The sequence below is a fragment of the Cnephaeus nilssonii genome (genome assembly GCF_951640355.1).
Source record: "Cnephaeus nilssonii genome assembly, chromosome: 6".
Classification (NCBI taxonomy): domain Eukaryota; kingdom Metazoa; phylum Chordata; class Mammalia; order Chiroptera; family Vespertilionidae; genus Cnephaeus; species Cnephaeus nilssonii.
This window is the reverse complement of record NC_137077.1, coordinates 286,032-311,709: the sequence shown is the minus strand read 5'-3', so window position 1 is coordinate 311,709 and position 25,678 is coordinate 286,032. Positions and strand designations below refer to the sequence as shown.

At 64.3% G+C, this 25,678-nt stretch overlaps 1 protein-coding gene across 4 annotated transcripts; it reads right to left on the bottom strand.

Annotated features, from left to right (window-relative positions):
- Window positions 1–122: 122 nt before the first annotated feature.
- SBF1 (SET binding factor 1) lies at window positions 123–24,673 on the bottom strand. Of its 4 annotated transcripts, XM_079774319.1 has the most exons (41): window positions 24,474–24,673; window positions 18,943–19,028; window positions 18,446–18,583; window positions 18,111–18,269; window positions 17,921–18,031; window positions 17,576–17,599; window positions 17,224–17,329; window positions 16,972–17,104; window positions 16,774–16,882; window positions 16,573–16,686; window positions 16,407–16,484; window positions 15,965–16,078; window positions 15,765–15,893; window positions 15,591–15,689; window positions 15,293–15,497; window positions 15,102–15,214; window positions 14,129–14,278; window positions 13,855–13,923; window positions 13,623–13,781; window positions 13,280–13,542; window positions 13,024–13,196; window positions 12,874–12,947; window positions 12,599–12,794; window positions 12,282–12,409; window positions 11,642–11,820; window positions 11,435–11,568; window positions 11,134–11,341; window positions 10,834–11,030; window positions 10,622–10,759; window positions 7,604–7,681; window positions 7,119–7,300; window positions 6,868–7,047; window positions 6,180–6,467; window positions 5,971–6,097; window positions 5,768–5,898; window positions 5,464–5,694; window positions 1,787–1,894; window positions 1,479–1,690; window positions 837–924; window positions 639–770; window positions 123–542 (listed from the first exon to the last, which is right to left on the bottom strand). In XM_079774319.1, the coding sequence occupies exons 1-41, from the start codon at window positions 24,526–24,528 to the stop codon at window positions 444–446; spliced, it is 5,697 nt and encodes a 1,898-aa protein (XP_079630445.1). In that variant the 5' UTR covers window positions 24,529–24,673; the 3' UTR covers window positions 123–443. The 4 variants fall into 4 exon arrangements, with proteins under 4 accessions (XP_079630445.1, XP_079630447.1, XP_079630448.1 ...); XM_079774321.1 differs by lacking the exon at window positions 7,604–7,681; XM_079774320.1 differs by lacking the exon at window positions 17,576–17,599 and having other exon boundaries at window positions 124–542.
- Window positions 24,674–25,678: the final 1,005 nt, after the last annotated feature.

The window sequence follows — 25,678 nt, the reverse complement described above, 5'->3', positions numbered from 1 at the left end:
CGGGGCCTGACGGAGCCGCCCAGGGCTGTGGACAACCTGGCCGAGTGCTCGACCCCCACACGGCCGACCTGGGTCCTTTCCTCTGGGAAGCTGAGGAGACGCAGGCGGGTGGCACATAGTTAGTTCTCTTTATAGACTCTGGTTGTAGGAACGGTGCCTGCGGGCCGCCGGGGCCACCACGCGGACAGGGCTGGGCTATTTACAGGCCCACCGAGAGGGCTGTACCATGGCGCCTCCCGCCAACGCTCAGCCAGGACTCCAAAATAAGTCAGAGCTGGCCAGGCGGGCGGGGTGGGCAGGGTGGGGTTGGCAGGGGCTGTACACACAAATTCGGGGGCTGGGCCTCAATACTGTCAAGGGTGGGGGCTGTAAACATGGCCGGGGGGCCCTGCCCACCCCTAGTGGTCTGTAACTGGACACAGCGCAGCCAAGAAGGGCTGGGCTCAGGCGTCTGACAGGCAGCTCTGGATCTGGTCCACCCACTGCTGGGCCGACGGCACGTCCTGGGCACAGAAGTTGTAAACACGACGAGTCGTCTTCACCTGGGGAGGGTGGGCAGCTGAGTCCTCGGCCCACCCCACGGCGTCCCCCTGCCCGCCCGCCCGCCCGCCTTCTCCTGCACCCTGGTCACAGCTCACATCGAAGAAGGCCTTCTCGTCCACGGTCTTGGGGGCGCCCATGGTGGGAGTGCCAGACACCACGGCCTCCACCTCCGCCAGGTCGATGACCCCCTTGCACTCTGTATCCATACGGTGGTCGTAGTAGCGCAGCTGAGGGGGACAGGAAGTCAGGGCAGGTCCTCACCCCTGCCCACCCCGTGCCCACTGACCACTCACCTGGTGCTTCGTCTTGTCCAGCACGAACCAGCGGGCCTTCCAGGGCTTCATGAAGGCCCCCTTCTTGTAGAGGGTGCCCTCGTAGGACCTGCGTTGGCAGTGGACCGGGGCCATCAGCCCAGCCAGGCCCAGCCGTCCCCTCCCCTCCTGGCCGGTCCTAGCAGCAAGACTAAGGTCCCTGTCCCCAAATGACCCGAGGCTGGAGCACTGACCAGGGAGCCCCAGAAAAGCCTGGGTTGTACCCAGAAAAGCGGAGAAGGGCCCCCCACATCAGAGCCTCGGGTGTCCGTGAAGCGGCCCCGCGCGCAGAGCAGGTGCCGTGGACGAGGAGGAACACCCAGCAGCTCCCCAGGCCCTGGCCTCACCGGGAACCTACTTCAACCTCACCTGGCACCCTGCCTGCCCTCACGGAGCCCATAGCCCTGTCCCTCTGCTCTGCAGCCACCTGGGCTGGGCTATGGTCACTGGTTCTATATCCCAAACCCCTTCCAAGCCACTATCGTGTCCCCAGCAACTGAGCTGATGCTCAAGCCACCATCGGGTCCCCCCACCAGTCCTTTCCCCCGACAATGACTAGAAGTTGCCCAAGGGCACCTGCTCCGTGATCTGAAAGGCCCCAGCCCCGCGGGTGTTGCCTCACACCTGTTCTCACTCTCAGCTGTCTGGAACTGGCTGTACAGGGTGCTGGTGCTGCGGCGGGCGGCCTGGCGGGAGCCGGATGTGGTTGAGCCACTGCTCTGGTCACTGTCCAGGCTGAGGCTCAGGGTGGAACCCACAGGCCCCTCTTGCAGGTATACACCCAGCGAGCGGCGGTGGTGGGGCACACTGGACACCAGCAGAGAACTGGGGGTGCCCTGGGGGCAAGAGATGGGCCTGTGTCAGTGCCAGGCGGCCTGAACCACCTCCTGGCAGCAAGCCCACCCAACCCCCAACAGCCACCCCCCGCTCACACGTCCGTCTGGCCGGCCTTCGAGGCGCTGGGCAGCCTTCACCCGATCCCAGTGGTCCTTCCACCGCTCGGGGGGCCGGCCCAGCTCGGTCTCCAGCCGCTGCAGCTCCTGGGGAGAATGAGGGAGCCAGCGTTATTCAGAAGGAGCACCAAGCCTGGGACAGGCAACGGGAGAGGGCTAACGTGTGTAACAGGACAAGAGGAGAAGCGGGGGGGGGGGGGGGGGGGGGGGACGCGAAGGTGCAAAATCAAAACTTCAGCTGGAAGTTATACCAAACAAGCAAGAGGCGTCACAACAAAATCAGGGCAGGACCAATCCAAGCAGGCTACGGCAGGAGAATGGCTGAAATGCAGAGAAACCCGATCCCTGCCAGAAAGAGGCATGCTCGCTCAGAACGCAACAACGAAACTGCCCGCGGACGTGCCCTCGAAGGCGGGACGTCCACCTCTGGCCACAACGGTGACCAGCTCCTGACCAGCCGCTGTAGGCAACCATGGGCTGGACAAGTGCGGCCAGAGGCCCTGAGACGGTGACGCCAGGGCCACGGCCACAACCGGGAGGCAGAGCCCGAGCCAAGCACCGAGGGGCTGAGTTGCGGAGGCAGCCACCAGGAGGCTGGGGAGACGGCGATGGAGAGGAGGGATGGCACAGAAACCACACAGAGGCCTCCTGAGTGTTTGGCCAAACTAAACTGCCACGTGCCAGGCAAGATGTCACGAGGCCTAAGCAGCTACTAAGGAGCTGTGAGCTAAAGCCAAGCCTGGAGGGGACACACTGCGGGGAGATGAAGGAATGCCGAACACCCGGAGCAGGCGCTGCGAGAAACCCAGGAGAGGCCACGTCTGTGGAGCAGGGCTCCTCTGAACCAGAGTGACGGTGTCTCTCGAACTGCCCTAACAAAGCTGAGGAACAAGCCCAGGAAAGACCAGCTGACACACAGGCCCATTAGCTGCCTACAAGAATAAAATTCAAGACACTTTCAAGGAAGACAACACATTCCTAAAGCTCAACAATATGGAACCCACAATGTCCAGCTTATAAAAAATTATCAGACAAGCAAAAATGCAGGAAAATGAGATTCACACTTAGTGGAAAGGTTAAAGAAACAGCCCCCAAAATGAAATTGGTATTATAATTACCATACAAGAAAAGGAAGAGTTATAATGTTTTAAGATTTAAAGAAAAAGATGGACATAATGATTGAACAGATGGGAGCTCTCCAGAGAATATAACTATTAAAAAAATTCTAGAGCTGAAAAACATCTAAAATGAAAAATCAGATAGGCTTAAGCGCACATAAACATAAGAAGAGAAATAAACTTGAAGACAAAGTAATAGAAATGCTCCAAAATGAATTGCAGAGAGGAAAGCTAAGAGGGAAAACAGACTAAATGACTGGGAAAATCAAGTCCCAGAGGAAAGAAGGGAGAATTGTGAAGAAAAAAACTTTCAAAAGAAATAATAGCCTAAAATGTATTAAACTTGATGAAAACTATCATCTCATAGATTTAAGGTGCTTAAAGAGCTCCAAGCAGAATGAAGAGCTCCAAGCAGAATGAACACAGAAAAACCATGTGATGGTCAAATTGTTGAAACAAAGATGATGAGAAAAATCTTAAAGGTGGTAAGAGAAAAAAAAAGGGGGGGGTATTATATGCAGTTTATAAGCATAAGAATGAGCGCCAACTTTTAATCAGAAACACTACAAGCCAGAAAACATCTGGAATGATATTTTTAAACTACTGAGTATAAAAAGCTGTCAATCTAGAATTCTATACACACAGAAAACACCCTTTAATAAATACAGACATTTTCAGGGGAACAGAAGCTGAGGAAACTGCCACTGGCAGACCTGCACTACAAGAAACAGTCCACGTCCTTTAGGCCGACGGGGATAAGACTAGATCCGATCTACAATCAAAGAGCAAAGAAGACTGAACATGGCAACTACAGAGGTTTTTTCACGTCCCAATCTCCTCAAAACCAGGCTGACTATGTAAACACCACCGCTAGAGTGTGTCTGTAACCCAGGTGAAGTGAACTGCAGAATGACCACATGACAGAGGGGTGGTGAGGCGGGTGCTGCTGACTGGGTCCGTGTGTAAGGTGGCACGGAGAAGTCAAGACAAGATTGTTCAGTCATCCCCTTATCCGCAGGGACACATGCCAAGACCCCCAGGGGATGTCTGAAACCGTGAACAGTACACCAAACTGCCATGTATACTATGTTTTCTCCTGCACAACATACCTGCGGTAAGTTTTAACTTACAAATTAGGCATTCTGAGAGATTACCAGTCGTAATATTAAAGTTGACATGCATTGTAGGAAGTTATGTGAATGGGTTTGGGCTGTTATTTAGTAAAACAAGGGTGACTTCAACCGAGCACTGCAATACTGTGAGTCAATCTGACACCCAAGGTGACGACTCCGTGGCTAACAGGCAGGCGCGTCGGCGGGGGGAGCGGGAGGGAGGAGGGTTCTGGTGCTGGGCAGGACAGCAGGTGCTGCAGGGACTCATCTTGCGACTCAGAATAATGCGCAATTTAAATTTATGAGTTGTTTCTGAAATCTTTCATTTGTTATTTCTGGATCATAGTTGATTACAGGTGACTGAAACCATGGATGGGTAAGGGAGGACACTGTGGTCCCTCACAACCACTGAAAGTAACAAGAGAGGAATAGCTCAAAAGCCGCTAAAATAAACACGGAAAACGAACAAATAATTGTTAGGAAAGGGACACAAAAATTAAGTAGAAAATAAGATGCTAGACTTCAACCAAACCACATCAACAATTAAGTGTAAACGGAGTAAAAATTCCAATAAAAGCAACCATCAGAATAGATGAGACGCAACCACATTCTGAGTAAAAGAAACACATATTAAATGTAAAGGCACGTGCAATCGAAGTCAAAGTATAGACAAGAACGTGCCACACGGGTGTGGGTTGTAAGGAAGTTAGTGGCACAATTCACTCCAGACCCCAAGTCTATTCGTGTTCCCAGAGAGAAAGTGGGACTCTCTTCTGTTCCCTGTGCTTGTGGGTCACCTTCACCCACAAACCCGTGGCCCTGTGCTCCCCGAGTCCCTGGTGGCAGGTGCCCTCAGGCCAGGCCCAGTGCGGCCCTGCTGAACCCTGTTCCTGTTGGTTTGCACGACCACCTCCCTGAGACGAGGGGATTAGCACCTCTCCCCTCCCCACAAGGAAACATGCTCCAAGATGCTGAGATAGTCCCCCACAGCCACTCAGTCAGCCTGCCCAGGGCCTCCTGACTGCTGGGTGTCCCTCCACCCCAGCCCCCAGCCCCCAGCTCACAGGGCTCTTCCCTGTCCCAGGGCCTTGGCCCCAATAGATCCCGATTACTGAGGCACAGCACACATGACCTCCAAGGAGAGGAGGCCCAGCGTCAACCCCAAGCTCCCAGAGCCACAGGCAGGTGAACCAGAAGAGGGGTGGGAGCTGGCGCACCAGGACCTGGGAGAACCTTGCCTTCCCTCAGGGCCGACACCTGGCGGCAGGGAGCGTGCACATGCCCAGAGAACCCGGGTTCCTGACAGCCCCGGTCACCACTGCCTGCATCCAGGGCAGGTGTGCAGGCAGGTGAAGGGCAGGGCCACTGGACACAACATACGCGCACACCCATGTCAGGGCATGCGGTGGGTGGGGCCCGCACGTACCTCCAGCAGGCGTGAGATGGCATCGGGCTGGGCCCGGGGACGGCTGTCGTAGCAGGGCCACACCACGCGGCGCCTGCTCTGGGGAGCACCCCCGTCAGGCCGCTCCTCCTCCGGGGGCTCCGGGGACACCTGGGCCAGCTCCCAGTCGTAGGGGGGGCCCTGGGCCAGCGTTTCCTCGGTGTAGAAGTCCCACACCTTCAGGTTGGACACGTTGCTGTAGGGCCGCAGGACCTGGGGGCAGGTGTGGCATGAGGAGCTGGGCCAGGAGAAGCCCACTTGCTCAACCAGGCCCTGCCCAGCTCACCTCCGTGTCCTCGGGCGCATACATGTAGTTGTAGAACACGGGCGTCCTCTTGCTTAGCCGGTCCACATACTCCCACACAGACCTGCAGGCCTGAGGGCCCTTGCGCTCCCCCTTCTCCTCGTACAGCAGCCCTGCAGGGGGCAGCACTGAGCCCCACCAGCCAGCCCCCACCCACCCTGCCCCAACCACCACCCGCACCCTACCTTGCTCAATGCGCTCATAGTCCGAGTCCAGCAGGAAGGTCCGGAAGCGGCGGGACACGTGGTGGTAGCCAAGAAACTTGAGGTAGAAGGGACTGAACTCGAACTCCATGGGGAACTGCAGGTGGACCTGTGCAGGGTCAGAGGTTAGGGGTCAGGAGCCAGCGACCAGGACCCGGGGGCTCAGCCTTCCACCACAGCCACCCACTCACCTGGTGCACACAGTCCAGGAACTGCAGGAAGACGGGCGTGAAGCCGCTGCTCTGCCCGGCCAGGGTGTGGGCCCCTCGGTGGCTGAAGCGATGGCCGAAGGACAGCCACTCCTTCTCCACCAGCAGGCGGAAGCCCTCCAGCGTGCGGTAGAAGGGGTCCGAGAGCAGCTGCACCAGGGACACCACCTGCGTGGTGATGTCCCAGCCGTCCTCCAGGCTCACCAGCACCGAGGAGCCCGAGTCCAGGAGCTCCACCACCAGCACCGACACATGCAGCAGCTTGTGGATCTGCAGGACCAGCAGGCTCAGACCAGCCCGACCAGCCCGGACCCACACGTCCCCAGGAGGGCAGCCAGGTGGGCAATGCACCCAGGGTGGCCGGCAAGGTAGGCACAGCGAAGAGCCGGCCCCTGCTGCCTCCTGCCCTCCCCAGCCCCCAGCACTGGAGAGGTGGCCCATCCTTGGGATGCACAGCACCCCGCAAAGGACAGCAGTGGCCCTGACCTGGGTGGGAAGTGGCCATCACTCCCTCCCAGGGCCCAATCCTACTGGATAAGTGAGCCAAGACCTCCTCTGCCCTTGGCAGCAGTGAGTGAAGGGCCCAGCACCCGGGGGAGCCTGAAGCCCCTCCCCATCTCCTCACCCCCAGATGGCCCTCGGCCACAGTTGGGGCAGGGGCAGTGCAGACCTGGGTGAGCCACTCCGAATCCTCCAGCGAGCGCAGGAAGGAAGTGGGGCCGGACTCGAAGGCCTGACAGCCCGGGACACACGCCTTCAGCAGCTTCTTGAAGCTGGTCTTCACCTGCCGGGCCTCAAACACCTCGATGGACACCAGCTCCCACTGCTGCAGGGGGTCTGGCCGCATGCCCTGGAGGAGGGTAGCATGGTGAGACCTGCCCGGCTCCAGGCCCCACCTGGCCCCTTGCCCCCACCAGTCACCTTGAGCTGGGCCTTGTCCCCAATGATGTAGAGGGCTGCACGCTGGGGCCGCAGAAAGCCTGGGTCCGGGGGAGCCCCGTTCGCCTGGGGGGGGCCCAGCATGTCTCTGCCTGCTAGCCGGGAGCCCACATCACCACCGAGCCCACCACTGCGCCCGCTGGCCCGAACACTGCCCCATTTACCTGCACGGAGAGACCAGGTAAGCCCCCGAGCTGGGCCAGGCACCACTTACCTGGGGCTGAGCTCCCGGGGAGGCGGGGAGGCCAGCAGGACCCTGCGGTGCCTGAGCTGCGTCAGTGTTGGGGCAGGGGCAGGACTCGGGTGCCAGGTTAGTGCCCAGGGCTGTGGGAGGGCTGGGTTATGCCAGTCTGTCGTGTGGGGCGTTAGTGGCAGGCGTGAGGGGACGTTAGTGCCCACGATGACTCAGTCACACGGGGGCATCTGTGCCAGGTGTGGGGAGCCAGCCTGAGTGGATGGTACGGTACCTCGGGGTGCGGTCCGTCTGGAGGCCGAGGCCGCCATGGGGTTGGACAGCGTGGTGACCCTGGCTCTGGGGCTGGGCACTGGGGGCACAGCAGAAAGAAGGCTCAGGCCTGGCCCAGGCCCACGGGTGTGCCCAGCATGGGGTCTTGTGGACCAAAGGGGCCACATGCAGGACTGGGTTCCACCAAGCCCCGCAGGAGCCCCAGACAGCAGGGTCCGCGCCGAGGCCCAGGGCCTCTGGGGGAGGCCAGGGAGCGTTTGGCTAGGGCAGGTAGGCAGGGTCAGAGGAGGCAGGAACCCTGGGCTCCCCTTCAAACACCTCCTCTACGGCCTGTCCCTGGGCCCCTGGACCACACGGGCACGGCCCCAAGCTGCTCACAGCACATCCCACCAAGCAGCCTCTCCCAGCAGCAACCAGGGAGCACGGCTCAGTCACGGACACAGGTGGCCCAGCCCCAGCACCGGGCTGAGTGGTGCTGCCCCCGGGGAGGAAGGCCCGAGGCTCATGGGCTGGTCTGGCCCAGCTAGAGGCACAGGAAACCTCGCCAGGCAGCTGCTCCAAAGCCTGCACCCCGCCCTGGCCACCTGAGGAGGCAGCAGGGACAGGGCCCTGCCCACGAGAGCGGTCTCCAGACAAGCCCCACGCAGCCCCTCCACGCGGGACAGGAGGCACACCCAGGAGGACGTGGCGTGTCCTTGTCATGTGGACAGAGCCGGGGCTGCTCTGCGCACAGCTGAGGTGAGCAGCGAGGGCGACAGGCCACGCCCTGAAGCTGGGGAACCAGGAGGCTGTGGACAGTCAGAAATGCCCAGGTGGCCGCAGGGAGAGGCGGGCACCAGGGAGGGTGGGTGGCAGTGCAACAGCGTACCCACAATCACACGCAAAGGTGGCCTCTGATGTGGAAAGCAGAAGCCACGAACTAGAGCACGCTGAGGAGTGAGAAGGTCAGATCTGTGCCCCAGAGGACATCCCCATGAGCACCCAGCAGGCGGCTGGCTGCCCGCTCCCAGCCCCTTGTCCCGAGTGCCCAGCAAGTGGTGACAGACAGGGGACATGAGCCCTGAAGAGTGGGCCGAGGCCACAGGCCAGGTTGGGAGGGAGGCTGCTCAGGCAGCAGAGGAAGCGTGTGAGGGCAGGAGGGGCAGGCGAGGCCCTCATGCACCTGGAGCCTCTCCTCCACAGGCAGGGGTGGAGGGTGGCAGACGGGGACTCAGGGTGGGCAGAGTGGGAAGAATCAAGGATGACGTACGGGCTTCTGGAAGGCTTGGCCTGTGGGTAGTACCACCAGCCCCCCAAACCTGCCTGTCACCCCAGCGTGTTAACTGCAGAGAAAAACGCGGACAAGCACGAGGGTAGGGATGGAGGGAATCAGGAAGGCCTGACCAGGAAGTGAGCACCACATTCCCTCTGCACCGACCGGGCAGGACTCACGGAGAAGTGGCCCTCATGTGGCACTTGAGCCACAGCAGCCAGGGGGAGACAGGGTCAGGTGGGGAGACGGGGTCAGATGGGGAGACGGGGTCAGGTGGGGAGATGGGGTCAGATGGGGAGACGGGGTCAGGTGGGGAGATGGGGTCAGATGGGGAGACAGGGTCAGGTAGGGAGACGGGGTCAGGTGGGGAGACGGGGTCAGGTGGGGAGATGGGGTCAGATGGGGAGACGGGGTCAGGTGGGGAGATGGGGTCAGGTGGGGAGACGGGGTCAGGTGGGGAGACGGGGTCAGGTGGGGAGATGGGGTCAGATGGAGATGGGGTCAGGTGGGGAGACGGGGTCAGGTGGGGAGATGGGGTCAGATGGAGATGGGGTCGGTGGGGAGACGGGGTCAGGTGGGGAGACGGGGTCAGGTGGGGAGACGGGGTCAGGTGGGGAGATGGGGTCAGGTGGGGAGATGGGGTCAGGTGGGGAGACGGGGTCAGGTGGGGAGATGGGGTCAGATGGAGATGGGGTCAGGTGGGGAGACGGGGTCAGGTGGGGAGATGGGGTCAGATGGAGACGGGGTCAGGTGGGGAGACGGGGTCAGGTGGGGAGACGGGGTCAGGTGGGGAGATGGGGTCAGATGGAAACGGGTCAGGTGGGGAGACGGGGTCAGATGGAGACGGGGTCAGGTGGGGAGACGGGGTCAGATGGAGACGGGGTCAGGTGGGGAGATGGGGTCAGATGGAGACGGGGTCAGGTGGAAGAAATGGAGGCAGACGGGAGAGACAAGGTTAGACACGGTGGGGGGGGCTGTGGGGGGGTCGGGGTCAGGCAGAAGCCTATGGGATCAGGTGGGAAGGGGGATGCAGAAGTAAGTGCCTTGGAGTGTGACCCCCGAGGAGGACCCTCCTCCCTAATTACAGAATGAGGCCCTCATGGGTGGTTCCCGTCTGAGCCTCTCCCCGAACCCAGCACCCACCTGGCTCACCTCCTCAATAGGTTCCCCACCTGTTGCCCAGGAGGCCAGACCACCCCTCTACAGGGGCCAGCCTGCACCAGTGTTCCTGCAGCAACGGGCAGGGTGCACTGATGGCCCCTAGGCCCTCCGCCCGACATTCAGGGCCTGAGGCCTTCTCTGCGTGCAGGGCAGAGCCACAGAAGAGGGCGCGCTCTTGGGCAGGGCCGGCGTGGACAGAGGGAGGGCGTGGACCACCGGGGACAGCGGGTCCAGTGTGCACGGAGGAGGCCATGGTGGGGAAGGGATGGGGAGACCAGTGCAGACCAGGCCTAAGGGGCCAGGACAGATAAGGAGAGAAGCCAAGAGGTAGGCTGGCTGGATGGAGTGGGCCATGGGACACTGAGGGGATGCAGGAGGGACGGGACCAGACGGGGTTCTGAGAGCTGTGTCCAGGGACGACCAGGAGGTCGGGGAGCGCAGTGGGGGGATAGGAGTGGTCAGAGCAGGGGCTCAGGGCACTTACCTGATCCCATGCTGGGCCTTCTCCCTCGTCTCAGACCCTAAACATTCTGCCCCCTCAATGGCCTGCCCTCCATAAATGTCACCATGACCCCAAAAAGTCCTCTGGCCCATGAGCTCCCTCACCATGGCTGCCCATGTGGACTGAGGAGAAGCCGCTGAGTGTGTTGCGGCCCGATGTGTCAGCGTAGCGGGGCATGGAGCTGACCACGGCCTGCAGGTACTTCTCCTGCTCCAAGCTGCTGGAGTCCGTCTGGGACTGGCCTGGGGGAGGAGGCAGAGCTGCAGCGGGCACGGGGCATGGGGCACGGGGCACGCGTGAGGACGAGGAAGGGTACCTGGAGAAGGCGCGTTCTGGGCCTTAAAGAGACCGACGACACCCTTGCCGTGCAGGCCCCCTGAGCGCAGCAGCACAGCCTTGGAGCGCCCACTGCGCCAGCAGACCACGGGGAAGCGGTTCTGGCGGTAGCAGCGGGAGACGCGCTGCAGCGCATTGTCCTGGACGCTCTGGGGCACGATCAGCAGCCCCGGGTAGCTGTGAGGAGGGGCGTGAGGTGAGGCGGCTTGCAGGCAGCATCCCAGCCCGCGGCTTCCTAAAGCCCACCGGCTGGAGATGGAGGCCCCAGGCCAGCACGCACCTGCGGCAGATGGCGTACATGCGGTTGACCGGAGAGATGCGGAAGGGCTCGGACTTGGCGCGGCTCAGGCTGCTGCTCAGCGTGCCCAGGCCCAGGCGCTGGTAGTCCCTGCAGCAGGCCCGCTCCACCAGGCTGCTCATGGTCATGCGGTCGGAGGGCTTCAGGGCCGAGGTCGGGGTCAGCGTGCCGGGCTCCAGCTCCTCGGACACTGGGCAGGCCAGGCAACAGGAGTCGTCACCCCCACAGCACCAGAGCCTCTGCACAGAGGTCTTCCCCCGACCACCCGGGCTGCCCACTCTACCTGAGATCTCGTCCTCCTGGTCCTCGGGGGGCTGGCCCCGGTGCTCACAGCTGGGGGGGCTGTACTTCTTCCGAGTGACGTGCTGCCGCCCCATGGTCTTCTTGGCGTTCTTCACGAGGTTCCGGGACAGGGTCCTGGGGTGAGTCAGCAGTGAGCAGACAGGCACAGGGCCTCACCCAGCGGTCTGGGAGGCGTCCCGCTCCACACCTGAGAGAGGGACCCTTGTCCTTGGTGGTGCGGGGCGGCCGGCCGGGCGTGTGCCCGGAGCCCAGGGTGAAGGCGAAGGTGCTCCTGATATCCAGCGGGTACCGCAGCTTGTGCAGCTGCTTGCGGAAGAGCTCGGCCTTCTCGGACCCCACCTCCTCGTCGAAGGCCATCTTCAGCAGCTGCGTCAGACACAAGGCCTCTGAGGTCTGGGCGGCCCCGGGCCTGGCTACGACCAGAGGCGGGCGAGCCTACAGGAAACCCTGTGCCTTCCTAACGGGACGGACGGTCAACGCCCTGCGACCAGATGGGCCTGGGGGTCGGGGGAAGGCCCAGCGTGGCTGTGAAGGGCCCCCTCGCCTCTGCGTCGCGCTGTGCACACCTGGGGCTGGCGGGTGTGTCGCCCCAGGGGAGCGCTGCCAGCACAGGGCACGTGGGCCCTCGCCACCGGCCAGTGTGGCTGTAAGGCGGAGGGGCGTGGCCTCTAACCGCGCTTCCTCCTCCTCTGTGTCCGTGTGGGTTGTGCTGAGCTTATGCAGCACACTCCAGACACAGACTCAAAGGTTGGGGCCCCGTAGAGCAAACAGGAGCGCCCCCAAAGCTGGCAGATCACCCACTGCACCCTGCCCACCCGCGGGCCCACCTGGAACGTGCAGGAGCGCAGATGCAGCCCGTCCTGCGGGATCTGTTCCACGGGCGTCAAGACGCTGATGCGCTTTTCCTTGGTCAGCGCAGCCACCGGGAAGGAGCGGACCACCACCTGCTCCCCCACTGCGACAGGCGGCACAGTCAGGGGACGGGAGGGGACAGGTCCCAACCTCGGGGTCCCAGGGCTCAGGGGGCCGGGCAGGTGGAGGGAGGCGGTGACCTGCACCCGAGCGGGGGAAGGAGAGGCAGGGCGCGTCCCATCGTTCCAAAGCCCCGGGTGTGGGCAGGGCAGAGGCATGCCCAAAGGCTCACCCAGGGGGTCGGTGGGCATCCCCGTGAAGATGACCCGGTAGGTGGTGAGGAAGACGGCGCCCTCGGCCGGGAGCACTGCGGGGCCACCCCCACTGCCCCCGGAGCCCTCCTCACGCCCGTCGGGGAGCAGGTAGACACGCAGGCCGTCCAGCACACACTCCTCACCGGGCAGCAGGTGAGGCCGTAGCAGCTTCGGCTGCTCAGACACAGAAGCGGCACTTCAGGACCCAGCCCAGGCCCCGGGGCCCCGCCCCGCCCCGCCAGGCCCCACGCACCTTCTGGATGGGGGGCAGCCTCTTGCTCTCGCGGTGCACGGCCTCCAGGGTCTCGATGTGCATCTGGACGATGTCTGGGAGACAGCAGTCCTCACCCGGGGCCACGCCCAGGGCCCACGGGGAGTGTTTCCAGACCCAGACCCCCCATACCTGGCACCATGACATGCAGCCCCTTGAGGTGGTCGCTGGTGACCCCACTCTCTGTGCAGACCTTGTCCACGAAGCGATTGATGAAGCGGACAACAGCCCCAGCTACGTCGCAGGTCTCTGCATCCTCAAAGCCACTCTCCGTGTCGTAGCTCTCGGCCACGCTGCCTGCCATGCTGGGTTGGGAGGGCATGGTGGGTACAGGCCTCACAACCGAGCACCCCCCCCCCCGACCGCAGGCCCATGGAGGCCCACCCACCTGCTGGTGACCAGGCTGTTGCTGGCGCTCTCCAGGTCGCCCAGCCCCGCGCGCTCACGCAGCAGGCGGCTCTTGCTGGAGTCGAGGGGCAGCAGCAGGTAGCTCATACGGTTGGCATAGTGGATGGCCTGGCTGAACACCGTGCTCTCCTCCTTCTGCACCAGCTCCTGCTGTTTCTCGCGGCTCAGCATGGGCCACAGACGCCGCTGCTCGGATGCCACATCCAGGGCCGAGCGCTCCTCCTCTGCAGGCTCCTCCCAGCCCTGCCACAGCCGAGGGTGAGCCGGGACGGGCCAGCCCTCCCCCGCCCCCCCACCTCCCAGGCCCAGGGGTCTCCGTGCACCTGGGAGGGGTCTCGGTCCTCGGCAGGTTCCAAGTAGAGGGCCCGGATGTGGGTCTGCACATCCCCGTAGAACATGGCCTCCCAGAACTGGGGCGTGCTCCACACCACGTGCTCCTGCACGCAGCTGTACGCAAACTGCGTCACCCCCGGGCTCAGCTTCTACAGAGGCCAGGCGGGTGTCAGCAGGGGCAGCGGGAAGGGGCGGGGGGCACACGGGGCCACCAGCACTCACCCGGCAGAAGGCAGTGACCAGGGGCAGCAGAGCGGCAGCGATGCCGTGCTCGTCCAGGGAGGTGCAGTCCTACGGCAGCGCCAGAGCCATCAGACCTTCCCCCATGCCTCGCCTCCCAGGGCACCCACCACTCTGGTTCCCGAACCTTCCCCAGGCTGCCCTGGGCTGTTCAAAGGTTCAGGGAAGGACAAGCCAGCACCCACCCACAGACCAGGGCCTCCCCCACCCGCTGGCAGTGCCAGGCACCCTGCGGGCCCCGTGCCGGCCGCCTCACCTGCAGGCAGCAGTTCATCATGCGGACGACGAAGTCAAACTGCTGGTGGTCCAGGACGGCGCGGTTCTGCTGCACGTGCAGGTGCAGCTCCTGGGCCAGGCAGCGGCGGGCCGCACGCCCCTTCAGGGCCCTCAGCACGGCCGGGAGCAGCTGGGGATGGAGCACAGAGGCGGAGGGCATGTGACTACACAGGGACCATCAACTGTGCCCTGGAGAGGCGGGTCCCAGGCTGTAAACACAGGACCCTCAGAAGGTGTCCAGGCGCTGGGGCTTCAGGGCTCCACACACGACCGCGCGTGTAGGCGGAGACAGGAGGATGCAGGCTGCACTGCATGCTCCCCAGCCAGTGCGCAGACGGGCCCTGAGCACAGCACAGCACAGCACAGCACAGCACAGCTCAGTGAGCTCGCCAGGCCTCTGCATCCAAGCACAAGCCTGCTGCTCACTGGGAAACTAGGAACTGCCGCCCCCGGGGCCCACGTGGCTGTGGCAGGAGGAACCCAGACAGCTGTCCCGAGACCCCAGCTGTCGTGAGCACCACCACAGCAGTGAGGGGGGGTCCCCTTTTCTATCAGTTTTTTAAAAAAACACACGTGGGCCAACATGTTTTGTGAAGGATGGAGAAACCTTTGGGGGGTGGGGGCTGCAGGAAAGGGTAAAGGGGCCAAGTATATGGTGATGGAAGATGATCTGAATTTGGGTGATGGTCACAGACCGCAATATACAGGTCACGTGTCACAGTGCACAGCTGAAACATACGTGAGCCATTAACCAACGTCCCTCCAATGAATTTAATAAAAAGAGAAAGTTGAAGGAAATGGCTCTCACTGAACCCCACTGAGGTGGGGTGACCTGAGCCCTGGCACCCACTGCCCTCCCTGCCAGCCCAGCTCCCGCCGCTGACGGAAGGTAAGCAGACCCGGCGGGGGCCCAGCGCTCCCACACCAGCGTCCCCCACGCCCAGCGCCCTCACCTTCTTGGCCTCGAGCATCTTCCCCTCGAACACGTATGAGATGCAGTTTCGAACCACCTCCAGGCGGCGAGCGCTGTTGCCATGGAGCCCGCTGCTCCGCTCCAGGATGGCGGCTGGGGAGCAGAGAACGCACTCACCTCTGACCTCACACCCACCCGGGCCACACTCAGGGCCTCCACCCCATTACGCACTCATAGGGGGCCCCGAGGGCACGGTGGTCCTCCTCTCGGCCTTCACGGCGGGGGGTGCTCCCTGCATCTTGGCCGTGGCCTGGTCCACGATCCACTGTACCATGCCCTCATCCAGCCGGGGGAAGGGCCGGGGCGCCCGCCGCAGGTGGCTGGCCTCCCCGGGCCTCTGCACCTTGTGCATGGCCACGGCGGGGTACGGGTTCTCCTGGGGGGCACAGGGAGTGTGGGCGGGCAGACCAGGGCTCCCAGAGCTCCCAGGGCTGGGGCTGCAGAGTGGCCTCCTGGGCCGCCCACCTACGTTTTTGTAGAGCTGCTCCGCCAGCTCCTTGACGTGGCGCAGGACCCGCTGGGGGTGGCTCTCATCCGCCCGCATCCGTGCCACCTCATGGGCCACCAGCTGTGGAGAGGCAGCATCAGGCCCTGACCAGACTGGGGAGGGGTGGGGGCTCCTCCCAGAGGGGGCAGGGCACACCTCATCAAACAGGTCCGTAGGACGGTAGGGGACCCCGCGCTCCGACACGAAGCCTGCGAAGGCCATGCCCTCCAGCACCTTCATCAGGAAGTCGTCCTCCACCAGCCCACGCTGGCCCAGGAAGGCTGCCTGGGGGGCACGAGGAGGTCAGCCCACAGGCACTGACTGCTGCCCGCCGCCGTGCCCGCCCTGATGCCCACCTTGTGGAAGCGGATGACAGGCTCCGGGTGGATGCGGACCATGTGCAGGCACCAACGGTAGCCCTGCAGGAGCTGAGCAAAGAGCCGCAGAAAAACAGCCCGCAGCTCCTTGTCCTGGTCACAGGTGAGTGCAGGTGAGTGCCCAGCCCCTGCACAGGCAGCCCTCACCCTCCACCCACTCCAGGCTCCACACCTCCTCGAACCCAAACCCTGTGTGGGCCCTGCCCAGGCCTCCCCAGGTGCCTCAGACCCTCCTCTCCCTCCAGCCCCCTCCCTACAGAGCGCAGGGGTGCCTGCGACAGCACTGACCACCACTCCTGCCCGGGGCCCTCGGAGCTCAGCGCCCCCCCTCCCCCGCGGCCTGTGACCCGCCGCAGGGTGGGCGCACTGCACTGTGCCGGCGGCAGGCCTAAGGAGAAGGCACAGGAAGGCATGACCCCACCTGCATCTTCAGGGAGGAGGAGGATGTTGTGGGGGGTGGGAAGGCGAGATCCGCCAACTCCAGCTCCGGGTCCAGGACCTAAGCAGCGGAGAGGAGCGCAGTCAGGCCCACCAGCCCAGGCACTGAGCCCCCGTCCTCCCGCCCTCCCCGCCCTCCCCGGCCTCACCATGCTCAGCACGCTGTGGGTCTGGCTCTGCAGCGGCTCCGGCAGCGGTGGAACGTGTACACACTCGGGGACCGTCACCGTCCCTCCATCCAGGTCAGCCACAATCACATCCAGCTGCGGACCAAAGGCGGCGTGTGGTCAGGGACCCGCAGTCCAGCCAGCAGGGCCTGGAGCACGGGCGAACACAAGCATGGCCCTCACCAGCTCCTGGGTCTCTGCCTGGAAGGCTGCATTGACGCCGATGATGAAGGGCGTGGGCGTGCTGAGGACCTCCAGGAGCTGCGCCGGCAGGATGGGCACGTAGGTGAAGCTGCAAAGGCCAGGCTCCGTGAGGTGGGTGCCACAGAGGAGGGGGCTGGGCGGAGGGACCAGGCGGCAGCAGGGGCCCGGGGCAGGCACCTGTATCGGAGCGGGAACAGCAGGGCCAGGAGTCCCCGGCAGGCGTCTGAGAGGCGCTGGTAGCTCCGGGACAGGAAGAGCACCTTGTGCTCGGTGAGGGCAGCACAGAACAAAGACAGCACGTTGGTGATGCCTGAAGGGAGAGGACAGGCTGGCAGGCCCCGCCCCACCCCACGTACAGTGACAGCCTCAACCTCTGACCCCGGCCAGGTGGGGGGAAGGGAGGCCTGGCGCACGGGGCAGCGGGCTCACCTAGCTGGCGGAAGAGCAGGGCCACACTGCAGCGGCTGATGGGCAGGGAGTCAGTGAGTGGGGTCTGGATGACCTGCCGGTCACCCGCCCCCAAAGAGATGGTTCTCTGTGGGAAGAGAGAGACCGGTGCTCAGGGGCCCGGCCCAGACCCGAGTCAGCCCAGAGCTCCGTGGCCTCAGCAGGCCTGGGGGGCCGACAGGGCCCGAGGTGGGACTGGCCGGGGCAGTGGCAGGCCCGAGGGAAAGGCCACACCAGCCTCTGCTGGCCCGAGCAGTGCTGCCCAGAGAGCTCGGGGCCGCTGACCTGGGGCAGGGACGGGCCTGGGTGGGCAGAAGAAACAAAGAGTCCGTACCACTCCGTCCTCAACAGAGTCCAGCTGCACAGGACAGACGGGCAGAGAGACACAGTTAGACACACTCGCACATGGCGGCTCGGACAGAGAGGCTGAGCATCCAGAGACAGCACCCCCAGGAGCGAGAGGACAGACACACTGACAGGTGCCAGGCAGAGAGACAGGCGAGACACGGACACACAGGCGAGCAGGCAGGCCAAGGAAGGATGGCAGCTGGCAGTGCACCAAGACACACAAGGCCTGGGGCCGCGCTCCGCCCAGGCTAGACTGTGGAGTGCCTACAGCCCCCGCCCCCCCCCACAGCCAGGGGCGCAAGGAGGGCCCAGCCGCTGCCTCAAGACCCACCTGTGAGCCCCCAGCCAGTGGGATGATGCAGGTGAGCAGGTTCCCGACCACGGTCTCCAGGCCCACGTTCAGGCCCTCCACGTGGATGGTGTAGATGAGACCCAGGCTGTTCTGCAAGAGCCACAGAGGAGCATGGCAGCAGCTGGCGGGAGACCCACGCCCTGCCTCGTGCCCTGGCTGCCCGCCTCACCCTGAACACCTCCACGTGGTCCAACCGAGACACCAACACCAGAGTCTTTGGAGCGAACAGCTGGCCAGGCGGGCCGGACGTGCCAGGTGACAGTCGCCCTGAGCCTCCCTCGTCGGCTTCCTCTTCCCTCCCAGCAGCGTCCTCCGAGCACACGGCTTCCTGTGGACAGAAGCCTGTTCGCCCGGCTTCCAGGCAGGTCCAATGAACCCAGCGGGAGGACATGGGTGACTCTTCTGGAAACTCCAGGCTCCATGGGGTTAGGCGCCGGGACAGCCGCAGACAGGGAGACACCCCCAGGGGCAGGGGCAGGGGTAGGGGCGCAGCCCCAAGCTGACCTGCGTGGGCTCTGCTGGCTCCCAGAAGGTCAAGCAGGCACAGTAGTGCCGCTCGGAGTTGATGTCAGTGAGGACAGCAACAAAGAAGGTCGGTGGGTTCCTCTCAGGACACAGCTGCCACCCGCTGGGCTGGCAAAACTGTGGGAAGGTGGGGTCAGAGGTCAGCTCCCTCTGCACCCTGCCACGGAGCATGCACACAGCCAGGGTCTGGATGCCAGGTTCCAGAGCAAGCAGCTAGCACCTCCCTGGGCCACCAGGGTGTACCTCACCTCCTGACCTCACCCACCCCCCACAAAAGGGAGTAATAGCCTAGGTGGGGTGAAGACCCTGTGGGGCAGGACATGGTCCCCGTAGTGAGGAGGGAGGAATGACAGGATGTGGGAACCCAGCACCCTGCCAGCCAAGCCAGAGGCCCTGCCCCCCACCCTCTGAAGCAGCTCAGACATCTCCTTGTCCCGGGCGGGGCCTGGCCCCCCAGCAGCCAGCACCTCACTCACCAGCTCGATGCCCTGAGGGAACGGGTTATCCTCCCAGTCCTTCTCCGGGAAGCGCTGCAGGATCTGGCCCTGGCCTTCCCCACTCCCTGAGGACAGGAGCAGGTGGTCAGAGCACCTGCCACCACCACCACCCCCGCTCCCACCAGGCAGGAGCCTGGAAGCCTGGGTGGAAACGTCCCCGCCCCCGTCCTCATCTGGCACCAGGCTAGCCTCAGCTCCCACACCTATAATTTCCCTAAAAATAATCCTGAGAGAGGCCAGTAGGCATCCACAGATCCCAGGGCCACCAGAGGGCAGAGAGAAGCCCTGCTGTGGGACCGGGGCCTCTGTCTCACTCCCACTCCCAGGCCTGGCCCCAGTGTCAACACCCCACCCCCCCCTGCCCCGCAGAACCCACCTGCAGCCTGCACGCCAGCCGACTGCACAGCACACCCCTCCAGCCAGGGGACAATCCTTCCAGACTGTCCTCCAGCCAACCCCCAGCCTCGGCACTAGGCCCTCACGATGCCCCAGCCTGACAGGTAGGCACCAGGACAGTGGGCGCCCGGCAGCCCAGCGCCCAGCCCTACTCCCTGGCTCTGCCTCACCCGCCAGCCAAGGCTCACTTGAGAGGCACAGAGGTCTCAACGCATTGTCTGTGGCAGGGGAAAGACCACTGTGCCCACGGCCTCAGAGACAGAGCACCCCCTGAAGGAGTGCCAGTGAGCTCTGAGGAGTGCTGAGGGTGGCACAGGAGGCCACTGTGCACACAGCCACCCCAGGGCCAGCGAGGAGGCCCATGTCCCTGCTGTGCTCTGGGGAAGCTGCCTGCCAGCCTAACTCACAGGGTGCTCCCCAGAGACCAATCCACTCCTTGGAACCCCAGGGCCCACTAAGCCCCTCTCATCTACTTCCCCCACTCCGAGCTAGGCACTGCCCCAGGTCAAGGTCACACCAGCGGCTCTTACTCATCCCAGAGCCAAACCGGAGGCATGACCGGGCCCTGTTGGGGACCCTCGCCTCTCGGGACTCTGGGAGAAAGGACACAGTCTCTTCTTCCTCCAGCTCCCGCCCCGCAGGGCAGCAGAGTGAACCAGGAAAACACAAGCCTCCCGCCTTCCCCTCCCACACACGACCCGCAGGCCCTCCCCGCTCGGCGCAGCTTCGCCACTGCCCAGGGCAGCAGAGGGCAGGGTCCTGAGGTCGGAAAGCGCCCGCTCAAGAGACCACCTCCTGGTCCTGAGGCAGCACCAAGGCCGGCAACAGGAGGTTCCGGCTGGCTGGAGGTGGCGCTGGAGGTGGCGGTGAGGGGCCTGACTCACAAAACCTCAGCTTCCTGCTTCCCGCCCCCCGCCCCCCCCAGCACGACACTCACTCGGAGATGAGGTGGCAGACAAGACGAGGTGGGGGAAAGGGACAGGTGTCTGCTGGTGTCACACACACAGGCCCACAGCCCACCAGACAAAGCCTCTGGGTCCCTCCAGCCCCCCAAGGGCCACCCTTGCCCGGCCCCGGCTGGCGTGCCCTAAGGGATGGCTCCTTCCCCCAAGCTCTCCCTGGAGGGCTGACTGGTGTGGGCTCCAAACCACATCTGGGCCCAGGTCTGGCTGACACCCAGGGCTCACCCAGCTCTTGCCACGAGGCAGAGGCGGAGGAAGGAAGGGGGTGTGTGCAGCTCTGCCCCACAGCCTCCCGCCCAGGCCAGGCAGGCAGCTCTCTCAGCAGCCTCTCCCCCAGGACGTGGACAGAGCAGCTGGCATTGTCCACCGCCCCCTCCCTCCCCATCCATCTCATCTATGAAACGTCAACTCTTCCTTGCAGGGCTGCACCCTCCAAAGAACCCCTGGAGACACTCCTGAACTGTCCCAACTACCTAAGGGGCAGGTGGCTGGGCAGGGCAAGGGGTGCTCACGTCACCAGCACCTTCTCTGGACCACCATGACCCCAAACTTGACCTCCAGGTCTCAGCCCAAACTGCGTCCCTTCCTTCAGGCAGATGTCTGCTGCCCGAGCCTGGGCCTGCAGGACCTGCCTCCCTCCACCACACCCCTGATTCTTGTACACCTGTTGGCTGGCTGGGCCAAATGGGAGCTCCGTGAGCAAGAAGCTACGTCTGTGTATCCAGCGCACACCTAAGCCTGGCACAGACCACAGCCTAATGAGGGCTCGCGGAATGCACACAACTGGCTACACCACCATCCGCCCACGGCCAGCCCCACTCACACCCCACAAGCAAACAGGTTCCTCAGTCAGAGTGCAGGCAGCTTCCGGGGCCCGGGGCTCCAGGCATGCAGGCCTCCCTGGAAGAACACGAGGTAGAGGCCTGGCTCTCCTGACCCCTCTGAGACCCCAGCCCACACCTCAGTCTGTGCTGGCAGGGGCCAGGCTGCAGCTGGGCTGTGGGCCACACCCTGAGGCAAGGGTGGGTTCTGCCACGTCTCCCAGCACCCCCATCCGAGGGAGCCCTGTGGCAATGGAGGTGATTTGCTGCTGCTCCTTGCCCCACCAGAGCTGCCCCTACCCCAGGGACCAGCGCAGCCCTGCGTCCCATGGCGGGTGTGTGTGTGTGTGCGTGTGTGTGTGTGTGTGTGTGTGCGCGCGCGCGCGCGCGCGCTAGGAGGAAGGGCACTAGGTCCCCTGAGACACAGACAGGGACCAGAGCTTCCTCCCACAGCCACATCCCGGCAGCCAGTCCCGTGTGGGCTGAGGCTGACGAGAGGCGGGAGAACACAGGGCATGCGTTCTGTCATCTGCTGGCAGCACCGTCACCAGTGCCAGGCTCAGTGCCTGGAGGCCGCCTGGGCTAGCTTGCACTGTGGGCAGAGGCCAGGGAGGTGCACACGCCCTGGGACCAGCCCAGCCATAGGAAGAGCAAAGGCAGGCAGCACCCTCCTGCTGCTCCCTCCCCCCCCCACCCCACTCCGCAGGACACAGGACGTGTAGAGGGGCTGGGCGCTCTGGAGCCCCATAACCACTGCTCGCAGCCTCCTCAGTCAGGCCAGACCCGAGGTCTAGGACCCTTCGCCTCCCAGGTGGGGGCTGGGAACCAACCGAGGCCACCCAAACAGCCCCAACCTGCTCCAGAGGGAGGGCAGGGCAGGGGTGGGGAGAGCCATGGGCACAGGAATGTGGCGGCTCAGCTCAGTCAGGACCGAGAGGCCAGGCCATGGGATGGAAGGGGGTCTCCTCAGATGCCGGGGCAGGGGGGGACCAGGAGGGTCCGGCCCCTAGTCCCTCAGACGCTTGGTCAGGTCAAGTGCATCTCTGGCTCCCAAAGACACAGCCAGCACTGGCCACGTGGCGTTGTCAGCAGACACTGCCAGGGCCCTCCCAGGCCGGGAGGTGGACAGAGGGATCTGTCTGGCACCTGAGATGTTCCCAGACCAGCCCAGGGTGCCTGTGTTGGTGTGGAGGTGTTCCCACTCACCAAGGGGGGGCATGCACCCTCTTCGATGAAAGAAGGGGCCCCTCCTTCCCCCCTCCCTCCTCCCTCTGGCAACACTCTGGGACTCAGCACAGGCCCTGCATCCACAACTCCGGCAGGATGTCCAGGTCCTCTCTCCCAACGCCTCCACCGAACCCAAGGACCCTGCATCCCTGCCCTAATGTCCTAGGCCTCCAGCACGCAAGGCCCCTCCTCCTCCCACGGAGGTGCCCATTCCGTCTGTGCCTAGGGGTGTCCGCACACCTGCCGCTCGCCACTAACAAGACACCCACCACTTCCTGGAGCCGCCATGTGAACAGCTTCATGTGTGTGTCCATCTCATGCTCATGGCAGCCTGGCAGGTCTGCATGACTCATCCCATCTGCAGATGAGGAAACTGGGGTGCAGAGGGCCTAAAGACCGGCCCAAGGTCACAGAGCTAGCAAGTGGCGAAGCAGGGACTGCTGACCCCACACAGTGCTCCTCTGCCCTGGGCCCCAGGGCAGGCACCCCGCTCGTGGGCTTGTTCCTCACAGGGATGGGCAGATCCTGCCAGGGAAGCCCTGCGGCTGGTGGCTGGCCAGCAGCCTGGAGCAGGGGTCCCGGGGCTCCAGAGCCCCACCCCCAAGGCAGTGGACAGCCTGGGAATCACTCCTTCCTGCCACTACGGTAAGTGGGCACTGTGGGCTCCAGCCTTCCCCTCCTGCTCAAAGGGCACATACATGTGGGGTGCATACCCTGTGAGCACATACGTGTCACAGCCAGCTTGTTATGGAGCCCACCCATGCCTCCCTCATATTCACCCTCAATGCCCCACACCTGCTGTCACACCGCCAGCATGCTCTCTCCTCGGGCCCTACCCACCCCACCTTCAGCATCATCAGCCTCCAGACCTGCTCTGCACACGCAGCCCCCGCCCAGCACCCTCACACGGGGCCAGCCTTGCTCCCTGGATCCCATGCACCCCTCTGGCCTGTACACCACTGACAGTGCACCCACCGTGTGCAGAATGGTTCTTGCCCGTGAGAACTCCACCTCTGGAGGAGAAGGCACGCTCCCCACAGACACGGACGGTGTCAGGGGTGCATTCAGACAGACGGGAACAGAGAGGGGGAGCGAGTCCTGAGCGGGAGGGCCCTGAGCAGGGTCTGCAGTGCGCAGGGCCCAGCAGGCAAGGAGAGGAAGTCTGGGTCCTGGGTGGTGACTAACAGCAGGACTGACAAGCAGCAGGGTGGGCGATAGGCTCAGGGTTCAGCCCAGCCTGACCACAAGCCATCCCCGACGACACACTGCCCACAGCACGGCCAGCCCCTCCAGTGGGTCTAGGACCAGGCACCCAGCCTCTCTTCCCCGAGCCGGCTGCGCACGGGGCACCAGCAGGGAGACCTGGGTGGGCTGCCCTGCGAGAGTGAGGTCAGGCACACAAAGGGCTGTGCAGGGCCTGGCACAGGGCGCTGCTCCCCGGGTGCTGATGTCATGGCCGGGCTCTGGGTTCTCCTGTCCCTGCGCTGAAGGGCTCTGGACACGGCGCTGACCGCAGACAGGCCCTCCCGGACACGGACAGCAGGCAGCACGCTGACCCCCGCCCCGGGCTGGGCTTGCAGGCCTGAGGACGTCGGCCCTCTGCCAGGAATGCTCTTCTCTCTCGCCCATTTCCTCCCGAAACCCTCCAGCTCCAGCTCCAACACCACCTCTAGGTGAAGCATCCCCTGAGCCCCTCGCCCTCGCCTGCACCCCGCCCAACCGCCTGGGCCTGAGACACCCCGCGCCGGGCCTGTGCTTCGGGCCGGAGGCACCGGGGTCAGCGGAGGGGCTCGTGAGCGGAAGATCGTGTCGCCTGAGGCAGAGCCACCCGGCAGTCGGCCAAGGCGGGGAGCCCGTCCCACCCATTGGGAGTCGGAGGCCGACCGCCCGGGCCTCGCTCATCCCGGCGACGCCGAGGCGCTGCCCGACCCGGCTCTGCCCCGAGTGCGGCGGCAGGCGCGGCCCGATCCATCTCACCGCCCGCCTCGGACCCAGGACCTCCGGGCCCGACCCGGCGCGGCAGGTGCCCCGGACGATCGCGACGCTGGCCCGGCGGCCTCGGCCCGCCCGCCCCGGCCGACCCTCTGCGGCCCCCGGCACTCACCGCGCGGGTGCGGCCCGAACGCCACCAGCACGAAGTAGTCCGCGAGCCGCGCCATGGCGAGGGGCGGGCGGGCTCCGCGGCTCGGGGACGCGAGGGCGGCGTGCTCATGGCCCGGCCCCCGCCCTTGCCCGCGCTCTCCGGACGCCCGGGGCCCGCTCCGCGGCGGCGGCCAGGGCTCCCGCCGCCATCTTCCCAGCCAGCCGGCCCGCCCGGGCGCGCCCTGCGCTTGCGCGGCTTCGCTCCGCCCCCCCAAGGCAGGTCCCGGAGAGACGCGCTCCCATTGGTCCAGCCCCGCGGGCTCGGGGCTGGGGGCGGAGCCCCGCCCTCACCGAGGGCTCCAGGCCTAGGCCCCGCCCCCGGGCGGGAACAGCGACGGCGGCTCCCGCGGGTCGGCGGCTGGCGCAGCCCGAGCCCAAGGCTCCATCCGCGGCGCTGTCAGCCCGGAGGGAGGCGGGAGGGCCTGGCCCCGCCCGCGGATCCCCCCGATGAGCACGGGAGGGGCCCGGGACATCCCCTCGGGACCTGCCTTCCTGGCGGCAGGGGCGGACCCTGGCCCTGCCCTTAGGGTTCCCAGCCGGAGGGGGCTCAGCCCCCCTGGAATCCCCATGCAGGTGGGGTGAGACATTTACCTCGTGACCATAAGAACGGCTGCTGCAGCCCTGACCGGTGTGGCTCAGTGGATAGAGCGTCGGCCTGCGGACTGAAGGGTCCCAGGTTTGATTCCGGTCAAGGGCATGTGCCTTGGTTGCCGGCACATCCCCAGCGGGAGGTGTGCAGGAGGCGGCTGATCGATGTTTCTAACTCTCTATCCCTCGCCCTTCCTCTCTGTAAAAAATCAATAAAATATATATTTTACATATTAAAAAAAAATAAGAAAGGCCTTTTAAACTCAGGTCCCGCTTCGGGCAGAGTTTAAGGCGCCGGCCCTGGAGGCCTGGCTGGGTGCACACCCAGGACCCCGACAGTGCCCACCGCCCTTGAATTGGGGCTGACCAGGGAGAGTGAATGAAACCGGACCCAGAGACGAGAACGGAGCCCACCAGGCTCCCCTGCCCACCTGGGTGCACAGGCCCAGGCACAGCCTCCCCTGATTCTGTCGGGTATTGTCACGGCCGCTTGAATTGGTTTCCATCACTTACAGCCAAACGGGTCCCCCCACCACCTGAGCCCAGCACTTAGCTTGTGCAGGAGGTGTGTGTGTGGGG

Bases quoted from the DNA above. Each gene is read 5' to 3' on its own strand.
- SBF1 (XM_079774319.1), bottom strand. From the start codon at position 24,528: ATGGCGCGGCTCGCGGACTACTTCGTGCTGGTGGCGTTCGGGCCGCAC. The intron at 15,498-15,590 runs GTAGGTGGGCGG...TGTGCCCCCCAG, and splicing joins CGGAGCAGCTCTACAAAAAC to GAGAACCCGTACCCCGCCGT. The intron at 5,899-5,970 runs GTAGGGTGCGGG...TGCCCCCTGCAG, and splicing joins CTATGAGCGCATTGAGCAAG to GGCTGCTGTACGAGGAGAAG.